A 19929-nucleotide genomic window follows, 5' to 3' on the forward strand; every position below is an offset into this window, starting at 1 on the left:
ATTCTCCTAAGACTAACATTAGCTATAAAAAATGTAGTATATTTCAGTGCAATTCAATATTTTCTTTCATCAGGGGCTCAGAGCCTCAGCCCACAAGTTAAGAGGAATATATGTTACAACTGAAGTTCCTTTTGTAATCAGGATTCTGGGGGACAGAGCAAAGAGGTGGCCGCGGACTTGTGCAAAAATGGGAATTCCTGCACTTTTACCCAGAACACGAGTACCTTGGCTGGGAGAGCCGCGTTCCTCCTGCAGTGAGCAGCAGCCACCTAAACCCAAGCATCTGTGAACAGCTGAGAAAGACAGCCGCAGAGGCTAGGGCCAGGATGAGCGGGCCGGGCCTCTCTCTGGGGCTGCTCCTGCGTGCTGAAAGCAGCCCGTCCACCTCCAAGGTCATCGTGGGAAACCGTTTAAATATTCAAATCCACACCACTCTGCTTTGCTAGAATCACCAAGTTAAAGTCAATTAGGGTGCTAAGTCTCCATTTGCTAAGAGAAGTGAGAAGATCTGTGTACAGGGTGACGGTCTGAGAAGGAGGTACATTTTAACTAAAAAATGAGTTCCCTACTCGGGGGAGGAAAGGCAGCTATTATTTATGGACCAGATGGTTGAGCTGGGCCCAGTTCCATGTTCTTCCCTTCGTAGCTGGATTTAGGGTTGAAAAGAGTTACATTTAAAAAAAAAAAAAAAAAAAAAAAAAAAAATGCAGAGACATAATTCATTTATTTAACCCAGAAACAGTTATAATCTGAAACCCTGCAATCCTCTTACACAACAACTGTTTTGGCAAACCCTGCTATGTTCCAACAAATATTAAACTGTGCTTGCCATTTGTCTAAGGAATCTTGCATTAATAAACATGAAGAAGAACACTTTTACCTCCCACTCTCAATGACAGGACCAAACAAAGACCAGCTGTATTCATCAATGGGCAGAAACAGTTATAATCTGAAACCCTGCAATCCTCTTACACAACAACTGTTTTGGCAAACCCTGCTATGTTCCAACAAATATTAAACTGTGCTTGCCATTTGTCTAAGGAATCTTGCATTAATAAACATGAAGAAGAACACTTTTACCTCCCACTCTCAATGACAGGACCAAACAAAGACCAGCTGTATTCATCAATGGGTCCTTGTTCTGCACATAAAGGCTAATTACATTTTGCTTCAAGCCTACACATGGAAAACTTTACTGCTGCCGGCCCCGTCACAGTCAGCCCGTGCTGTCCCAGCTGACGCAGGGCGATGACTACACACAATAACCCAAGGTCTTGGAACAGGCTCGGTGCCTTAGACCTGAAGGCTTCTTCCCAAAATGGGGGTGAGGATGGTCATCTTCCAGTGACAGAGAGGCAGAGAAAACACATGCCCTGCTCTTTAAACCTTGTGGGGAGATGATGCTATTGAGGCCAGTCTTCTCCAAGGCCTGCTAATTTCAGAAAAGCACCCTGAGCCCTACTGCGAGATTGCCGAGAATAGTGTCTGTTGTTGACAGTGCTGTCACTGTGGGAGGTGCTGCACACACACACATTCTCATTACCCTTCACAACAACCTTTGCCTTCACTATTATGCCCATTGTACAGGTGAGAAAGTGACACACAGAGGTCAGTGAGCTTATCCTAGGTGACACAGGGAGAGTGAGTAGTAGACCCCTGTGATTCACACCCAGATCAGTCTTCTCCAAAGCCCACGTTCCCCTATGCCTCCCCAACCTCCTTCCTACGTTTTTTTGTCAACAAATATTTAAGAATCCTGCCTTTCAAAGACAAAGTAAATTGTTTTGAAATGTTTTAAGGCCATTTGTGAAAAGATTTGCTCCTGAGAGGCTTCTATTCGTATGTATTAACGAAAAGATGCTTAGTCTAATAAAATATATGCAGGTTGGGGCTGAAGCAGATGGTAGGGTGACAAACCTTTCCCAGAATGTAAAAGGGGAAAGGAATGCGGAGGGGGAAGACTCATATGGGATCTCCAAGACCGAAGCAACTGCCTCCAAAGTTAAAAGAAAGTAGCAATTATTATCTCAGTCCATTCTCTACATTTTTTGTGGATTACTTACTCTGGGAACCATTTACAGTGAGTGTTTGGCCTCAGGCTTCCTTTTGTTAGCAGCCCATCATTTCTCATTCGGAAAATGCCCGATCTCTGTCTGAGCCTAAGTCTAGCCCCTTGACACCTACCGTGCCCACCACTTTGGCCCTACGGAGAAGCCATTCGAGACTTCTGGCTGATCCTCTTGAAGAGTAGCCTTGCAGGCCTTGTCTTTCCACAAACTGCACTCCTTTGGCCCCCAGGAGCCCCTCACCTTAACTCATCTTCCAACTCGAATCCCATGTCACCCCTTTCAGGAAGGCTTCCTTGGCAATTCTTTCCTTTAGCTCCAGCTGGGTAGGGTCTTAAGCTGGAGACCTGCCATTCCCACCTCCAGCACCCCGCTTCCTTTCTACCTGTCTCCCTGGGGGTTGCCCCTCTGGCTTCTGAGTTTGCCATGAGAAGTCCCAGGGTAAGGTCAAGGGTTATGGGTGCTGCCCTGGATCTCTTAACCCTGCCAAAGACTTCAGCTCCTTTCAAGGTGGCCCCTTTAAACCTGGGTGTGGTAGAGCCTGCCCAATGCTCGCTAGGGATTCCGAATTCCTTCTGTGGTTTCCCAACTCCTGGCCCAGGCCACGACAAACAGTCCCAATCCAATGTTAAACTCTATGATTATAGTTGGAGTGTGCTGTCTGAGTTTGCAGAGACCTTGATTGGCACAGGCACCTGTGCTAACTAATGCCCCCTCTTTCACACCGGATCGCAAGGGCTTTTCTCTCCCTTGGGCCTTTTATCCCAAGATTTCCAGAGCCCAGCACAGGTCTAGACACAAAGGCGGCCTCCTAGAGTGTCTGCTGGATTAATGAGTGGACCTGTTATCTTTGAGTCATGCCCATCATGTAATTGTTATGCTTGTTCTCTCCACATGCACACATGCACATCACACCCTGCCTCCACCTATCACTGGAGAAGACAAGAGAATTTCCTGCTATACTGACAGGAGGGGACACACCCCAGGAGCGTTCATGCCCCTGTCAGCAGGTTGTGACAATAGCCAGTCCTGAGGCAAAGCATTTTTATGATAGAACAATCAACCTCCACATTTGTTTTATTTTATTTTCTGTTTCTGATTGATAAGTGAATTATCCTCCAGCATCAGCATGGCCTATAGCAAGGTCAGAAGAGTGTGGGGACAGGGACTAAGATGTCCCTTTCTCTCTGGTTCTGTCTCCTAGTTACTTCTCCAGCTGCCGTGTTCTATACCTAGAGAAGATGAAAACTTGCGAGGGGAGGAAAATTTCAGTCCTTACGAGATGGCAATTCTCTGTTGCTTCCTCAATACCTAAAACCAACCAGTCAAGATGGACAAAAACTTTCTGTGTGACTTTTAGAAGCCCAATAAGAAAATAAAAAATGACAAAAATAAACCAGGGACAGTATTTAGCAACCATGTGACAAGTGGCATTCTTTGCTGTCAATTTTTAATAGTTTCGGTAGATACTTTATGTCAAGAGGCAACTTCTTTTCCCCAGGTAGGTGCATGTCCGTGTCCATGGCTGACAGCACCTCCCCAGTACACATGGGGAGAGAATGGCAGGAGACATTGGCTTTTGGAACTTGAACTTTTGTAACGCTCTCAAAGTAGTGGCTTTCAAAATGGTTTTTGATTGAGATCCACAGGAAGAACTGTATTTTATTTTACATTGTGACCCGTAACTATATGCTTATATTTTTGGATTTGTACACACAATTAAAACACTGTCACTAAACAAAACTTACTTTACTATGTACTATGAGCTACAACATTTTCTATTCTATTATTTTGTATTATATTCTATTTTATTACCCAGCTAGCTGGTTGCCATTCACTAAATTGATTTCACGATTGTGACTCACAGTTTTAAAAACACTGGCTTAGAGGGGCTTAGAGTCTGGTTGCAGCAAAGTTTTTTTTAAGTGCATAATAAAGCAAACTTTGGTTATGGATATGCAACATGTGGCTATGCCTTTTAGGTATGGTTTAATAAATACAAAATAATGAAAGCTGGTGAAATAATCCAATATATCACTACCAAAGTCACTGTAAATTTTGTCAACAAGTAAAATGATGTGGATAAGAATGAATAAATCAAGGAATTAGCGTATTGTCTACAGATCAACTATTTTAGAAAAGAAATGCTACAAACTAAGTATAGAGCTATGTGTCAGATTAAAATATTATAATTAAATAAAATCTAATTTGATGAGAAAAACAATCTACTTAGTAGAATAAAGGCCAGGCAGAAATAACAGAAAAACAAGATGACAGGCTGGCAGAAAAGGGAACCCAGACTTAGACACTGAGGAGCATCAAGGTGACAGCAGTTGGTGTGGCTTCTGCCCAGGTTATATCTTGGGGGTGAGGAGCAGGAACTGTCAGTTCAGAGGAGAGGGGGAGACACATCTGCCAGCCCCTCAACAGTGAGGCCCTGGGCTGGAGGAGTTAATACCAGAGTCACCAGTTCTCAAAGTGAAATTTTACCAGTTACCACATCTTAGAATCAGCTAATTCTACACTACCTAAAGTCACATTTCAGCTCACAGAGAGAAGAGGGTAAAATGATCTGGCAGTTTCCACCAGGATTAGACATGCCAGCAAGTCAGCCAGAGTTGCCAAGACTGACCACGATATTTTAGTCTTTGTGCAGAAGTTCTGAGCTTACGATCAAAATTGGTTCTGACCACCAGGCCTGGGTAGGTGGGCTCTCAAGGTCTCGAGCTATTAAACAACGTAGAACGAAGGTCAGGAGCCCAACACCCCCACGTGCCCTGAGAGCAGCTGGCTCAGTAGCACCCCACAGGCTAAGGATGAATATGATGAGATAGAGCAATGCTGAGTGCCAGCGCCCCATCCAGAACAGGAACCTGAAAGGAGGGTGATGCTATTTTGAGGTGCCCCCATCCCCCAACACACACACGCACACTCACTAAGGCCCACTGAGGCCCTGTGTGAACACAGAACTTTCTTGCTAGTGTGAGGCAGCTTGAGAGACACAGCTGGAGGCATTCAGATTTCTGCAGGAGACAGGAGGAAACTCCCAGAACAGGAAAAGGTGGTTCAAACTCTACCCTGGCATTGCCTGTCTGGACTTCAGTAGAGAAGGCCATGGCTAGGAACAATCTCTGGCTTCTTCACCTTTCTTGGCTTATGTCAACATTATTTCTTCTTTTCTGCTGTTCTGCATGGAGGAGTGGGCTGGCAAAAAGTGATCCTGTGGCAGATCACTGACTTCCTTCTCACAAGAGCCTTGTGTGATATGCCTGCCCAAATATGTACACTCTCTATGTGTATGTGTCTGCACAGGCGCACCCGGTGTTGTAAGGTGTGACCTGAACAAATACACCTGTGTGGGAATGAAGGACTCGGGCACAGGTAGAAGGTGATATGATCTGTACAGACCAAGTTCCACAAAACATCCCCTTTATCACATCTTCTATAAGCTCTTTTCCAAACTTTCTTAGAAAAAGGCACAGTATTTACCGGCTTCACAGAAATTAAGGACAATAATTTCAGGTGGAAGAATTGTTCTGAGAGCACTGAGAGCACAGAATAATCCTTGGGTGTTAGATTGACGACACAAGCAACTCATGGGAACGATTCAGTATTCCTTACAGCAGCTCCAAGACCAAGCACCTTCTAAACCCCATACTGCTTTGCCAGAGCAAAGCAGGGGACATCTTTTATGGATTAGCAAAATCAGGTGAGACCCAACCAAACGCATGCAGATAGAGAAAACCAGGCGGAGACTTACTTGGCAGTAATTTCTTCATCATATTTGGTTTTCAGGTCAAATAATTCTGTTCGAGTTTTTTCCAGGGCTGAAAGGCAGAGGATGTAAAACCATAATGTATGAATGATTTAACTTAAATTTAAAAAGGAACAGTATACAAGTAATACATTCTCATTTCAAGAGTCACAGGTTACAAAGTATATAGAATGCAACAGTAAATCCCCTTCACTTCCACTTCATCTCATCCCATGCACCACTTCGGAGGTAACCACTGTTGTTAACAGAGTGTAGATTTCCTTCTTTTAAATATATTTTATTATTTAAAAAATATTTCCACACGTAATTGCACATGTATATGTTTTTATCTCCCATAAATAGGATGATACGAATATTCTCTGAGACTTGCCTTTTCCCTTAGCAGGATAGCATGACAATCTCTCCATGTCAGGACACAGGCAATATCAGTAACAATTAGCTCTGGTATAGAGCCTGCCTGCCACATGCCAGGCACTTCGGGGTGCCTAGAAGTGGAGGGGCTGGGATAAGGAGCTTAGACATTCCAACTTCAGATCAATACCACCCAGCTGGACTCCCAAGGGGCAAATCACATTCCTATTATACTATTTTGTTGACTATTTTCCTATACTCTCACCAACACCGGATATTATCAATTTAAAAAGAGGCTGACAGTCTTATAGGCACAATGATCTTTCACTGATTTAATTAACATCTCCCTGTTAAAAATTGTTAACTTTTTTTTCACATGTGTATCAGTCATTTGCCTTTCTTCTGCAAAATGCCTGTTCACATCCTTAGCCCATTGTTCTACTGGACTATCTATCTATGTGTAGTGATTTGTAGGAGGTCTTTATCTATTTTGAATATTATTCATTTGTCTGTTAAATTTGTTGTGATTATTTATTTTTTAATTTTATTCACCTCCATATAACAGCATATATAAAATGCTGCACAGACAATAAGCATTTCTGAAACTTGTTCATTCCTTGGGGACTGGCACAGAGTTTTGGGAAAAAAAAAAAAACTTCAATGGTGGAAAAATTTTTATCTCTAAGGATAGATTTGATTTGGAGATAGCCAAAAATCGCCTGAGACTAAGTCTGGCGAAATAAGGTGGGTAATAATCTGAACATAAATTTCAGTGAACTAAGGATATAAAGGGATGATCTATCTTAGAGTAAGTATCGATAAACCTGGGAACATGCCACTCTCAAAAGAAACAATGGTTACTGGGATAAATAAGTAACTGTTTTTAAAGTTTCATTTGTGTTTTAACTGGACAATGTCTTCTAATTCCCCCACCACTGCATTTAAATTAAATATACAGTGCTGTGTCCCTTCTAGAACAAAAAGAAAAAAAAGAAAAGAAAAAAAAAGGAAAAAATGATTAAAAATTTAGCAGCATAGCCTTTTTTGTTATCTTTTAAATTTTAAAGGTCTGTTATTACTATTCTCCTTAACTTCACTTAGGTTAGAAGTAAGTTCCCTCCCGACGCCGCCCTATAGTGTTTCAAATGAAATGTCAGGCCTTGACAGTTGGTGATTTAGATGTATTTGTTGGAAAAAGAACAGGAAGAAAGGATGTCTTGTGAAAGGGATGAAAATGTAATTCAGATCCTTCCACCTCAACATTAACAGTTCAATGTGGGTGATTAATAGAAGTCAAAGTAGAGAAGCTGGGGCCTCTCTGGGACATTCTAGAACATGGGTTCCCTTCCTTCCTCTAGGCTCACCAAGGGCAGAGGAATAGGTATCATAGGGGACCTGGGGAGACCTGGAGATCAATCAGACTGCCCCCATTTCAGTCTTCCCTGAATCAACTTGGCTAGGATGAAGAATATCACACCTGTTTGCAGAGTCTGAACTTTATGTTCCGCTTCCTCCAGCTTTGAGGTGGTGGACACTTGTGTCTCTTGCAGCTTTCTGAATAAAAAAAAAAAAAGAGAGAGAGAGAGAGAGAGAGATTTACATTGTTTAGCAATGTAAATATCTCGTGTATTCTGGATCAACTGTCTTCACTGTAACACACACAGCCGGCGACAGGCGCACGATCAGCATGACTCATAATGCTCGAGGTACTGTGGAGCCCACTTACTGATCTTGTGCACCCCAACTTTGTACCCACATGTTACATAAAGTGAACTCTGTGTCCTGTGGGACTTGATGTGTAGTAACTGATGTAGAAGGTTATCTTAAATGTAACTTGTTCTTGAAATGCCGGATATTAAAAAAAAAAAATCATCATCATACACTCATTGTTTTGTGAGGTTAGCCCAAGAAGAACGATACATTTACATTTTGCTGACACAATGAAGGAATTTGTTGAAATAAAGGATGTACTAAATAGATGTGACAGCTGTTCCATTTCTGTTATGATGGAATGCGAATGTAACTGCAATACCTAATGGGGAAATTCTGAACGTTTTAAAATACATTCCACATATTTATATTTCCCATGATCTCCAAATGAATTCCCTGGTCAATAAATAGCATTCCTTCCTCCTAATCTGCAGAAAATTCTCTAAAAATAAGTTTATTATTTTTACATCACATGAATATAACATATGCTTTCATAATAATGAATCTGGAAATATAGAAAAGTAGAAATAACACAGTTTTAAAAAAATTACCCAAATTTTTATCACCTGTAGAAAAGGATTGCTCAAATTTTCACATATTTCAATTATAAAACTAATAGATGTTCTGAGTTTAAAAAAATAACACAAATATTGTAAGAGCACGGAAGGTAAAATATCCTTTCCCTTCCTTGGCTCTATGTCTTACTCAGATAGAGTTCTTCCATAGCCTTCTAAAATTTTTCTACATTACAGAAATATAAAGTAATATGCAATATACTAGAATATACACTTATATGTAATATGCTGTAGTATAATATAAATTCATGTAATATGCTCTAGAATAATATATATTCATGTTTTACTATAATATAAACTCATGTAATATACACTTACACGTAACATACTACAGTATAAACTCGTATGTAACATGTACTCATATATAATACACTGTACTGTAATATGCACTGCTTGCCCTCTCTTTTAGGACAAAAGGGATGATAGCACACACAGTATTCCAAAGCTTTTTAACTCATCTCCAAACTTTGAAAATGTTCTACTCCAGCATATATAGTTCGTCTTCAGTCTTAATATTCTGTTTTCCTATGCCAACGCTGGATAAAATTAAACCTAATTTTACTACTGAGTAAAGCTGAGCATTTCTCTTTGAATAATCTCACTGTTTATTGCCTTTGCCTATTTTTTTGTAGTGCTGATGTTTTCTTATTAATTTGTAAGAGCTCTTTTATATAAAGAAAATCAACCCTTTTTCTTATGTGGTGCTAATACTTCTCAGTCTCTTGATGTTTATTTGTTTTTAAAAATTAGTTTTAAGTTTCAGGTAATTATATTTACATAACTTTATATGCTTAGAGATTTACCCACTCCAAAATTAAAAATAAAATATTTGCCCAAGTTTTCTTCTACCACGCACATGATTTAATCATTAATATCTGACTCCTAGACTCATTTCAATTTTTTTTGCGTAAAAATGAGATAAAGATCTAGCTTTGCCTTCTACCCCCAGTGGTCAGTCTGTTATTTACATCTTTTAGTATAATAAATCTTTTTACCTACTTTGAAAAGTCAACTTAAGAATATTAAATTTCCATATGGTTCATTAACGTATTTTACTCATCTCAGCTCCTTGATATATGAAGCACTGTGAGGTAATTTGAAAAGATGTACAATTGCCATGTGCCAACCACGTCCGCTTCATGCTTAACCTCTGGATCTGCATGGCCCAGACAGACACACTGTGGCCCACAACCAACACCAGCCACCAGTGGGGAAAGACTGACATTTCATTCAAGGTAATCTCATACATTATAGAATAAAGGATGCCTTTACTTTTCAAACAAAATTTTGCCTAGACCCCTGAGGATTTTGTTTTAAAACCTGGGTATATTTCACAGGTCCATTTTAAAAACTGTCTTGTCATGTGAAGTTTAGAGATAATAATGTCAGTACATGTAAACCCAACATATGCTCACCTCTCCTTTTCTGCAAAATCATTTTGTAACTTTTGTTCCTTTTCGAGAGCTATAGTTTCAGCTTGGTTCTTCAGAGTCTGTTCATATTCTCGGATTTTCTCTTTAAGTGCTTTTATCGTAACCTCTACAGAAAGAAAAAAAAAAAAACTACAGTAAGAGAAGCACAGTTTCATGTAGCTATATATATAGGCATTCGTAACGGAATAGAATCGGTGTGTTTTAAACTTTAGCTCTTCAACTCTGACACAAAATCAATGGTTACGAGTCCCTTCGGAGACCTTTTACTCCCTAAATGTTAAATTGAACTTTAAACGTTTAGGTTGAGGAGGATCAATGGATTCTGCTGGGAAGAAGAACTATGGTTTCTTTAATACAACTTTCAAAAGGGTTGGGGGGAATCAATGGTAAAATATAATATTGTCTTACTGATGAGTCTTAAATTAGTCCTCTACTGAGGGAAATTAATAAAGTTTTAGTGTGGCGTTAAGTACTTTCTTACAAAGAAAACAGTTGATAATTGTATGCACATTTTGGAAGATGCCGACTTAGCCAGGCAGGTATGTCTACGGGCTTCCCTGGCCGTGGGCACAGTTTTGCTATGTCACAGTGATGAAACATGGAGTGTGCTAAGTACATACAGCATGCATCTCCTTGGTTAGAAGGGACCTTGCAGCTCAGGTGCCAAGAGCACCTTTCACCCAGGCTAGTCTGGCAGACTAAGGCTACATGTGTACAGCAGAGACACAGGACCTGGGGGAGCTGCACCTGAGGGAGGGTGAGGGACAAGGGCAGTGGTGCTGTTCAATCGAAGAGCCCTGCAGTGCCCAGGCTCAAGACACAGGGACCCTTGGGGGGCAGGCCATCTCTAGAAAGCCCAGGTCACATCACCAGTGATGGCATGTTTGCAGCTGTCATTTCAGTATCCCAAAATGGGAAAACCGAAGCAGATGTAATGAATGGGGCAGGGTCCTAACTCAGACCTGTGGGGGGCTCCAGAGCAGGACCACTCCACATGCTCTCTCCCACAGGCACCCCCATGCCATTCTGCATGATGGACGGTCCCTGGCAGGGCACTGTGGTCCCAGCTCCAAGGAGAGTGAAGCTCTTGGGGGACTGTACTTGGCTGTGCACAGATTTATCTCTTAGAAGGCAAAGCTGAGCTTCTTTGTGAGCCCAGCACCTGGCACAGGTGGGTGCTCAGGAAAAGGCTGAGGCACAGATGAATGAAGGAGCTAAGACTGGACTGACCAGGGTGAGGCCCAGACAGGGCTTGTGACAATGGGCTCCAGGCTCATGTGACAATGCCGCCTGCCAGGTCTTTGCCCAAGTAAGACCTTAAACTGGTGGCCCCTGTTTCTTCAGGTTGTAACTCATGTCCACCTTTACTCTCTGAGCTGCAGAGACATGCTAGGCAAGGCAGCAGCACATCAACTGGGCATTTAGTACCCACATGGCTTAGTGAATAAAAGCCAAAGGCTCTTTGGTTAAGAGAAGAAACTGGCCCTTTTTATTAAGTGGAATCCAGAAGGTTCTCCTTAGAAGAAGAGAGAGGGAATTAAAATGAATGACCTTATCAAGGCATTTGTAAAAAGAGTGGGGAGCTTTCTGCCTTTTGGACTGGTTGTTTGGGGCCTGAAAGAAATACCCTGTGAGCATAACGGTTAGTGATACACATTTCTGTCAAGTCACACTGACAGGGCCAAAGTTGGGCATAAGCTGAACATTTCCAAAATGGATACCACAGACATTTCCAAAGACAGGTAGGTCATCTCTGAAAACGTTTGCACATTCTAATGGCCTCTGCGATAGTGTAAACATAAAGCATTTCTGCCTCTAACAATTGGATGGAAACATCTATGTAGCCCCTGGACTCCAGTGTTCATTCCCCAGGGTTTCTCAGTGTGACACATTATTATGCGCCTTCCAGGGGAGTTTAGGGGACTATCTGGGGGCTCCCACTCTGTCTGATGAGGTCTCTTTGCCACCCCGCCCCAATCCTGGGCATGCTGCTCACTGATTGGCTGAGCCTAGGCCAGGTGCTAACTTGTCCTGGAGTCTCTGACTCTGGACTTCCTCCTGTGGCCAGGCCTGGGTCCAGGACATTCTCTTGGGTGTGTCCCAGCAGGATCCCCTACATGTGAGCAGGTAAGGAGGGAAAACGGTGCAGCAGAAAGGGAGCTGAAGCACTCTGCTCTAATTAGCTGTTCCTGGGGCCCCAATTTATTCATCTTTGAATGGGGGGGCGGAGAATTATAGCACATAATAAAGAAATACCTTTCCTACTCTTTTTATTCATCTAAAACATGGCTATGGTGATTAAAAGAAGTGATGTGCACCTCGACCATTCCAAATTGAAATCATTTTTGTACTGGGAAGAAAAGAGAAAATCGACATTTTTCTGGAGGTTGGAAAAATCTGTTAAGATATCAATAAGTAAAAAAAGGAGAAATATCTGGAAAAAATAACAGTACTTAGTAAGAACAGCTGATCTTTACTGAGTGTCAGGAACACCACCTGCATCTCATTTAACCCTGCAACAATGCTATGCGGTTAGTACGAGAATCCCCTCACCCAAGAAAATGAGGCTTATAACAAAGTGAGATCATTCGCTCAAGGTCTCAGAGCTAAGTAGTAGAAACTCAAACCAGGTCTGTCTACCCCTGGAGGCTTCATTCTTAAGTCTTGGACTATATAATATACCATTTCATTTATAAACGCCCATCAGACGAGGTCTTTGAGGAGGACAAAGTCTCACGCTCTGTTATGGTTCCTCATTGGGTGACTGGCCAGAGGCACTGATAGGGCACGGGGTGGGGAAGGAGACCTACACCCGCACCATCCTCCAACGAAACAAAATCAAAATAACAACACCACCAAGAGTGGCTCTGTCAGAGTAAGGTGCCAGAGGTCGCTGGGAGGGAAAAAACGAAGCTCATTCCTTTTGGGTAGTGCTGCACTGGAGCCGGGAAGTACATATTTACAGGTTACTTTTCACCTGAGTACTTGGGTGGTTCTGGCAATAAACAACTCCTCCTGGGGGGAGGGGAATGCAGCACCCTCTTTCACGGGGATCCCAGCCGAGTGAGTCCAATATCTCACTTTCAAGCAGGACAAAGCTGTCCCTCCATGTCCCAATGACTCACCATTCCCTGTGGCACCAGATGGAGGTAGGGGTCTCAGCTGTCCCCTCCTTCCGGTCCCCTGAGGAAGGGGTCCCTCAGGACTCCCGCTCTCATTGCCCAGGACTGTACCTTGCAGCTTCTCAGTCTCTTCCCGGATTCTTTCCGTGGACCATCCCTCCTCGCAAGCCTGTCTTCAATGGTCTCAAAGCCCAAGGATGCTTTTAAAAATCTTCATCAGCTAATTCTTTTTCCATCCAGCCCTCGGAGCATATTAAATAGAAGGCCACTCGGAGGAGGTCACCCAAGCAGTTTGTCTCTCTTTTCTAGCTCCTTGCTCACCCAAACCCCAAAGAAAAACAAACAGGCCGCATCTCTAATTGGAGTTGCTTTAAAAACCTGCAGCTGCTATCACATGGGGCTGTGATTTTTCTTCATGACAAGGAAGCCACAAGGTTCCTGGATTTTAGGTGCAGGAGCGATTTCTTTGTTCTCCCCTGACAGGAAAAGCCAGGCAACCTTTGCCCTCTCTGTCTTGTTGATGGCTAGGCAACCACACCAAGAGGTGGTTTTCTTTCATTAAATTCATAATGAATAGGTGACGCTGACAAGGAAACAGTAGTGCTTAAGCATGCAGACTTGCAGGATGCGTCTAAAGCCTTAATGTATTGGCAATTATTAAATGACTTACTGTATGTGACCCTTTGATCATAAGCTGGCTCTCTGACAGGTGTCGCCCGCAGGCAACGCATCAGTCTTTTAAAAGGCAGATCCTATCATATGATGGTACAGAAAGAATTTTAAAAGAATCCTGATCGGTCCCGTTGGAGGGCAATAAAATCATATGTAGTTACTGTGCAGAGGAAAAGTTTTGCTTCTAAATAGCTAAGCATTATTATTATCTCTCTTTAACGATTCAGATTCTTACCCCACCCTGACTTTATGATGTATATTACAATTATGGCTAGTTCCAACAGTATAAAGAAGGCAATTAAAAAAAAAATGAAAAGAAAAAAGCCAAGCAAAAAATGCATCTTCCTCCAACCTTGATTTTTCACTTCAGCAAATTCCTTGTTGTATTCTTCGAGAGTTTCCCTAAGTTTCTGGTTCTCCGTTTCAATGTCGTGCAGGCGCTGCACTTTGAGCTGGAGCTGCTGCCCAAGATCCAGAGCTGGCACAGGATCTGCACGAAAGGAAAACACACATCACACCACTGTGAACACATACGAGACACCTTCATGACCACACGAAGGCTTGGAGCAGCTCTTCCTGGGTGTCTGGGAAGTTGGCCTCCAGCAGGTTCCCCCAGAACTGCCACCACTTGCCAAAAGTTGGGGCACCAGGGGCCTTGCCACCTCCCTAAGAGTCCCTGGGAGCCCTAGAGCTGGGATAGGGGCACTTCTCTGCTGCCTGCAAAGAATGTTACTTACCCACCCTAAGGCCCCAATGTGTGAAAATGGAGTGGCAATGGCCATAATAGGCTCATTGGGATGTGCCCACTGCTCTGACATGATGTGACAGAGAGCTGATAGGAAGAGACAAACATGTTGCAGCAGCATGGGGAGGATCCCCGGGAAAATCATCCATGCATCCAGAGCCACACTTACAGGATTGACAGTGCAAAGAAAGGCACCATAAGCCTCAACTTTACAATAATTCTTAACTTGGAAATAACAAATAATACCTGATACTCTGAGAGCCTCTCATTGTCAGATAAAACTTTACAGACATTTTCTCATTTGAGCCTCTCAACACTCCTGGGACAGAGATGTGAGACATGTACTACACTTCTTTCTCAGAAGTGAACTCTAAAGCTAAGGGAAGCAGTGACTTGCCCAAGGTTTCCTAGCTAGTTAGTGGGCGAGAGAACTCGAACCCAAGCCTGTTAACTCCAAGTGACCATTCTTCCAACAAGGGAGGACCCCTGAGGGAGTGCAGGAAATAAACACAGCCTTTATATGAGGCCGCCCTACTTAGGACATGCTCATTTTCCATTACGATCCTCCTTTACTAATGAAGGATGCTCACAAAAGAGTCAGCTTAGCAGCTGGTGAGCTGAGAACTGAAGACTGCTAGGTTTCTGCCTGGGGGTGGGGAAAGTTATGCCTGTTCCCCAGAGATACAGCTGGAGAGACAACCTGCTGTGACCTGTCCTAGGCCATTGGGCCATGAAGCCAGGAGGCCACCATACTCTGATTATAATACAAACAGCAGGAGATGGCATCAGGGCCAGCTATGTGAGGCCAATTCAAGGTACTACCTGCCATCATATTTAATTACAAAAAATTGGATTTTAATCTATAATTAGAGATTGCAGACATAAAATTTATGGTCTTGACTCTTGGCCTTTACAGTAATTCAGCACAAAATAGACATTAAACATTCTTCTGGTGTCAATTCAATCTTTTATTTTTACTTCTGCTGCCTAAAAGGCTCTTATAATCCACCTGCTGGGCACCAGTGGAGCACTTCCTCCAGAACTCCCAGGCTCCGTCAGAGTAGAATATCCAAGTCTGCTGGGCTTAGAAAAGATTATTGAAGGTATTTCTGGTATGGACGCCAGTATCACTTGTGAGATGGCTGCAAGGATTTAGTCTCCGATTAAGGAATGCTAAACACCAAGCACAGTGGATCAACAGGAGTATATATTCAAGAGCTCACTTAATTTTCAAATACCAGAGTCATTAATTTTTCAGACCACCCTTGGTTCCTGGAAATGAGGGCTAGACCCACCATGCCTCAGTTGACGTATCCACCAGGAGCCAGTAACTCCTTGAAATGCCAACGTCTCTGCAGAGTTTACAAAAGGCAGGCACTGGGATATGTCCAGCACAATGGCAGGCCTGTGTGTGAGGTTTAACACCAAGGCTGCCCATTGTGTGAAACCCCTGGCTGCCGGGCATTTATTCTGTGTATATACAGTTTATGACCATATTGCTTTCTCATTTGTGGCTTTTTATTATTATTTTAATCAGCATTAAAATATTTACATTAAATTAGATTTTGAAAGCTATTTTGGGGAGATTTTTTTTGTAAGTGGGAGTAGTAGACTGAATTCCTCAGAACATTCGGTACCTTTCCAGGGTGCTTTCCCATCCCCCATGACCTCATGCTGGGCAAATGACCTAAAGGAAATATACAGTATGCCCTGTGGTTTCCTTCATATAGAACCACAATTTGAACTTGCTATAGAGGTCAGGAAAGGATTGAGGAGAAGAAGAACCACTGCACTTGTATAAAATTCTATTAGCATTCACTCATGTAGGCTTTCCAGTACAATTGTCAGTACAAATTATATTTTTAAAGAGCTAAGCTAGTATAATGCCCTCCATCCCTAAAATTTCTGTCAACAACTTTTCCAGTCCATTCCTTTAAAAGGCCAGGATAAACTGTGTCTGCTTTGAATAAAAAATAGCTTCCCTCATTCGATTCAGCAAGGAATTCAGTGACATATAAAAATAATGTGCACATTATCAAGTGAATGGTAACTAGACCTTTAAACAAATTTTCAAAGCATTATATTGTAAATGAAAATTCTGGCAATCTCATAATTATTCATTATGGCATGTATATTTAATTTAACACTATTAAAGGTTAATGCCTAAGTAGCAAAACTGGTCACAGAATAAAGAATGAGCTGAATGTTCAAACATCTCTATGCATTAAACTTCAAACTTTACTACAGTACAGTTGAATGACTAAACGCCTACAGCATTTGAATATTGTTTTGGATTATGTAAAAGGCATTGCTAAAGTACCTCTTAGGCTTAATTTTTATTACTTGCATTAAAGGAACAGCTAATTACCACATGACAATATAATGATTCTAGCATGTTTGGGCTAGAGACCAAAACAACGAATTTCAGCACACCAAACACCAACCTGCATGTTAATCTAGGGGAAATCAAAGCTTTTTGTCTTATTAATGATTTTCAATGCCATTTAAACCCCACACAAGTATTGTTAGGCCTTATTCTGAATGTCACAAGCCTCCAATCTCAGCAGCTCAATTAGGGAATTGTCTTGGGAAGGGAAGAGAACACACCCATACATGAAACAGGAACACACAAAACCCTCAACCCGTCTTCCCTGCCTCCTCCAATTCAATATACTTTATTGCCAGTCCCATCCATGTAATGTGACAAACTTGCCATGTGTTTTACAATTATCTAATAGTTAATTCCTAAAACATTCTTTGAAGCATTATATAGCTCATTATGCAACACAGGACTCAAAGAACATAATTGTAACAAACAATAACAACATAGTCACCTTCTCCTAAGTACATGTAACATTATCTCATTTCAATTCCAGCCATTGCAGTCAGAGGTCGGGGGAGGGGGCTCCACACTCTGTCTAGAGCTGGCAACTCAACCAAGGGACTGGGGAGGAGACAAGTCAGGCAGGCAAATAGGTATGCAAAATTCTAATGAAGATTTTGCTTCCTGAACTAGGAGCCAACTAAATTACCCTGTCTCTTCAAGTTCCAATTTAACAAGTATTTCCTAAGCATCTGCTCTGGGTAAGGCCTGAGTGAGGCGCTGGGTGGGTATTCAGTCAAGTTAGCTGAGACAAGCCTCACAATAGAGATAAACCTGTGGAAACTGTGGGGCAGTCAGTCCATGTGGAAGACATAGTGTGTAGGGGCAAAAGGAGTAGGGAAGAGCCAGGCACAGTTCAGTCTACTGCTGGCACCCACCTACACATTCTATGACATTAGGACCCTTCTAGGTGCTGAGAGGACACGATGGTGAACAAGACAATTCCTTGTCCTCAAAAACTTGATATTCTGAAGTGAGGGAGACAGACAAAAAGCAAAACCAAACAGAACACTTTCAAGTACTTCTAAGCATGAAAAAGAAGAAATGGCATGGAGAATGGGGAATGGGTCCTGGAGACAGGCGGACAGAGAAGGTCTCTTAGAGGAGGTAACACTAGGATTGGGATCTGAATGGTGAAGAAGAAAGACTGTGAAGACCCTTGGCAGAGGGAATAGCAGTGCAAAGGTCCACAGGTGGGTGTGAATGTGGCATATTTAATGCACAGAGAGAAAGTGGTGAGGCTGCAAGGAAGGAAAGCGAGCATGGCAAAGGACAAGTCAGAGAGGGAGGCCTGCACTCAAGGATTTAAACACAAGGAGAGAAACAGAAGATATAAAGAACAATGAAACTGAATTCCAGAGCTGAAAATGCAATGTCTCAGGTGCTCTGTTAGCGTAGTAGGTAGCACATCAATTTCATAAAAACATAGTATCTCAAGTAAAACAGAGCACTGAGTTTGGAATGAATTTTACTCTTGATGGGAAAAAGAGTCCTATTGGAAAATAGGACTCTTGCAAGATGAGCCACTGGGACATGAGAAAAAAACTGCAGTACTTTGAATCACTAAAATGTTTGTTGGTTTTCTAGTTGCAATAGTTGCAAAGTATTTGGTAGCTTTAAGCTTAAAGATGAGTTAAACAATATTCTTTTAAAAAGCTAAGTGTTCCAAATTAGCTGTTCTGTTCTGTGAAGGCAGATGGCTATCAGTAATACGTTGCCTGGCAGACATTTAAAAAATAAACATAATGTATATCTTTGAAGTCAACATGGTGTTTTAATACTTAGTGGGAAAAAGGCTACTTCTTGAAAGAAACTAATCTATAGTGACAGCATTCTAAAAGTGTATATTCCAAAATCTTCCCATCATCATATAAATTTATGAGCAAAGACAACATCCTCTACAAAAGTGTCTCAATGCCTCTAATCATAAGAGAGAGAGAGTAGAGCATAATGGTTTAGAGTGTGGGCCAGACTGCATGTATTCAAATCCCAGCTCTGCCATTTGACTGGTTGTGTAACGTTGGACACATTACTTAATACTTAATTACTAAGATAATATGTGCCTACACTTAGAAAACTGTCCGGCATGGAGTTAAACTCAATAAATGTTACCTATTATTAACCAATTCAAATCTGAAAAAATATTTGCCAAAAGGAGTTTTAAATCATTTATTAATATTAAAAATACAATATCTTCTGACTAGTTAGCAAGAAAAATCGAGTATCAGGGAAAAAGAAAACTTACTAGCTGAACTTCAACAAAAACCTTCTTATAACTGGTATACAGGTTTCAAAAGTATAAATCATATTTTTGTAAAGATAGCCAATAATGCACTGCTTTGGTTTGGATCTATGTATCTTCGTTAATTATCTTTCTCTACCATTTACGATAGCTGTTAAAACCAAGAACAAAATGAACAGAACTTGGAGACTTCTGCTCCTGGTCACGACAAATTAACTGGTATTGGACTTGCCCTCTGGCCATAAACTAGAATACTAGGTGAACTATATGAAATAATTATTTACAGATATTGGACAACTGTCAGAACAGGATGGTGATCCCTGAGAAAAAGGAAATGACTGAGGTGAGCCCTACAATCATTGACTTACTGCCAGAAAGCACTTTCTAGACTACAGCACAGGGAAGAGGGAACCCAACCTGAGAGTCTTCTTGAGTTGAGAACACAGAGATCAGAATATTGAGAGGCTGAGGTACCTGGAATTTGTAGGGCAGCGCACTGGAAAGGAGGAAGCTATGCAGTGAAAGAGCTAGAGAAATCTGCAAAGGAGTAATAGAGTCCATTGCTGAAAGATTAGGTACATACATATGCATGGGGTGAAACTCCCCAAGGCTGGTCAGAGAACTACAGTGAAGGCCTAATTAAACAACCCCAGAGTTCACAGAGGTCTGGGAGACTTCTGAGTTGCAACCAGCCAGAGTAGAGAGACTTGTTGAGCAGCCAGGACATTCGGCAGAGACACTAAAAGGGCCACACCAGAATGGAGGGCTAAATTAATCCTAAAGTAAAGGCTACTTCAGACCCGCCCCCCCAAAGCTTAAAAACAAGCCTCAGAGTGATTGAGCTGATCTGCAAGT

At 41.9% G+C, this 19929-nt stretch overlaps 1 protein-coding gene across 2 annotated transcripts in view; it reads right to left on the minus strand.

Moving 5' to 3' along the window:
• Positions 1–19929, minus strand: part of CUX1 (cut like homeobox 1) — a 347921-nt gene that overhangs the window by 125864 nt on the left and 202128 nt on the right. For both annotated transcript variants that reach the window (XM_015594614.2, XM_015594613.2), the window contains exons 5-8: positions 14057–14194; positions 9893–10016; positions 7670–7746; positions 5827–5893 (exon numbers count right to left, since the gene is read on the minus strand). In XM_015594614.2, the coding sequence (XP_015450100.2) occupies positions 5827–5893; positions 7670–7746; positions 9893–10016; positions 14057–14194 (406 nt within the window). The remainder of the gene's footprint in view (positions 1–5826; positions 5894–7669; positions 7747–9892; positions 10017–14056; positions 14195–19929) is intronic.

This window comes from Pteropus alecto, unplaced genomic scaffold (assembly GCF_000325575.1).
Source record: "Pteropus alecto unplaced genomic scaffold, ASM32557v1 scaffold68, whole genome shotgun sequence".
Taxonomy (NCBI): Eukaryota; Metazoa; Chordata; class Mammalia; order Chiroptera; family Pteropodidae; genus Pteropus; species Pteropus alecto.